The sequence below is a fragment of the Formica exsecta genome, unplaced genomic scaffold (assembly GCF_003651465.1).
Source record: "Formica exsecta isolate Colony F162 unplaced genomic scaffold, ASM365146v1 scaffold122, whole genome shotgun sequence".
NCBI classification, from domain to species: Eukaryota; Metazoa; Arthropoda; class Insecta; order Hymenoptera; family Formicidae; genus Formica; species Formica exsecta.
In genome coordinates this window covers 2,102,962-2,104,938 of record NW_021848556.1, presented here as the reverse complement: position 1 = coordinate 2,104,938, position 1,977 = coordinate 2,102,962, and the positions used below count along the sequence as shown (strand labels likewise).

The 1,977-nt window shown below is 35.4% G+C and overlaps 2 protein-coding genes across 5 annotated transcripts in view; both read right to left on the bottom strand.

Moving 5' to 3' along the window:
• Positions 1 to 1,977, bottom strand: part of LOC115245467 (transducin beta-like protein 2) — a 33,729-nt gene that overhangs the window by 2,219 nt on the left and 29,533 nt on the right. The window lies entirely within an intron of this gene.
• LOC115245444 (mRNA-capping enzyme) overlaps positions 7 to 1,977 on the bottom strand; it is a 4,920-nt gene continuing 2,949 nt past the window's right edge. For all 4 annotated transcript variants that reach the window (XM_029823766.1, XM_029823758.1, XM_029823775.1 and 1 more), the window contains exons 3-5: positions 1,372 to 1,977; positions 1,168 to 1,303; positions 7 to 1,060 (exon numbers count right to left, since the gene is read on the bottom strand). In XM_029823766.1, the coding sequence (XP_029679626.1) occupies positions 332 to 1,060; positions 1,168 to 1,303; positions 1,372 to 1,977 (1,471 nt within the window). In that variant the 3' untranslated portion in view covers positions 7 to 331. The remainder of the gene's footprint in view (positions 1,061 to 1,167; positions 1,304 to 1,371) is intronic.

Genomic DNA, 1,977 nt, shown 5'->3' with positions numbered 1-1,977 from the left:
TATATATATATTATTTTTTATCTTCGCTCCCTATTTTTTCGACAAAGAAAATATATGCAAACTGTTATCTTCATTCAATGCATATTAACATTCTTGAGAAAAATTACTTCAACTTGATCACATCCAAAATATATAACGTAAAATTCAAAATCAAGTTAAAATGCCTTAAAAATTCAAATACCTATATCTTAAATAAATATAAATCGCTATCATGCTTCATTTTGATCATATAAACAATCTATTTAAGATATGAATATTACGCGATACTTATGCAATTAAAATCTCATTACATAAATACAAGGAAGAGAAGAATCTTATAAAATATCTAAAATTATCTAGGTCTTTTGTTTGGTGGTGGCATAAGATCCGAATCATCTTGTACAAATCTATATTTCTCGATAAATTCCAAAAGTCGCTCTTTTGTAACTGGCTTGTTAATACTTTTGTACACAGAATCGGCGGTATTATGTGAATTAGGAAACGATTTGTCAATTCGTTGACGCATGAAGATCCATTGACCATTGTCAAATTTACACTCAATAATCGCATTATCTAATTCTTTGAGTTGCTTAGTAAGTTTTGGAAGCACGCCATACGGCGTTTTCAGTCCACCCACATAAAGATGCCCGACTTTTCGCGGCAATATTCCTACGCCCGTTTCCGTAACAATTTTGAGTCGAAAGTCAACAGAATTCAATGATTGCGGTTTCCATTTTAAAACCTCCGGAGATACTCCCGTACAATATTTTTCCTTGGCGGGCTGAAATATCAAACCGTCTGGTTCGTGAGAGAGCTGCTTAGCGAATTTCTCGCCTAATAAATCTTTGCTTAACGTTACATCCCAGAAATATTTTACTCGCACTGAAAAGGGTTCTCGTTCCTTCAATAATCGTCCCTCCTTCATAGCTTTCAGCCTACCGGCGATTATTTTATTTTCGATAATGGAATAACGGTCGGGATGAAACATTAATTTACTAACGTCCTGCCCATCATACATAATAACATCATATACTAAATATCTAGGAATATTCTTGCCCTTGTCTTTGTCGATCACCATTTCCTGTAAATAAAATTTAAATTTCTGTAAATTAAACGATTCTGTGGAAAATATAGCTTTAATATTTTTTACAATTCTAGAAAATAAATATTAATGAAACTATAACTTACACCATCCATTAGAGTATCTCTCAGACATCTATTTATGTCTCGCACATGTGGAAATTTCAATCCATTTACTTCAAAAACGCTATTATCTCTATCTATGAAATACACTTCTCTGTCTCCTTGTACTAGCATCATGTACCTAAGCAAATCCAATGTATGAGTTTCAATATTCTTTTCGTTTTAATAGATATTTAATTTTTAATTAACCTTGTGCCATCTGCCTTCCAGGATACTCTATATGGCTTTGTGTGCAATAACATTATATTATCAACATCCATGGATATAGGTTGGGAACCGGGAAATCCTGTAGACTTCCAGCCACAAATTTCTTGGACTCGCTTTTGAATTCCTGACAGTCTCATTTTCTCTAAAATAGGTGTAACACCAGGCACACCTGGCATAAATATCGGATTCTTATTATTAAATTCACGTCTCCTTTTCTTGCCTTGCCCTTCCTCATAACATGAATTTTCATTTTCTGTGCTCGGTCCCTCGTCCGTATCCTCAATGTTCGAATCATCAAATTCCAAACACCACGATGGTCTCGGTGGTGGAGGAGGAGCATCTTCCACATCGTCATATCGCCTGTATAACTCCTTTATATAATCATCTTTGTAAATTCCAGGAGGTCTCACAGTGGCAAACTCGGCTAATGCAGCATCAACGCTGCTACCGTCTATTTCCACTAAGTAACTGATTACGAGGAATCCAGTTCTATTAAAACCATGCGTGCAATGCACACCGATGATCTCCAGTGGATTGTGCGCAATAAAGTTTCTGCATACCTGCACAAAGGTATGGGTCTGCTCTTCC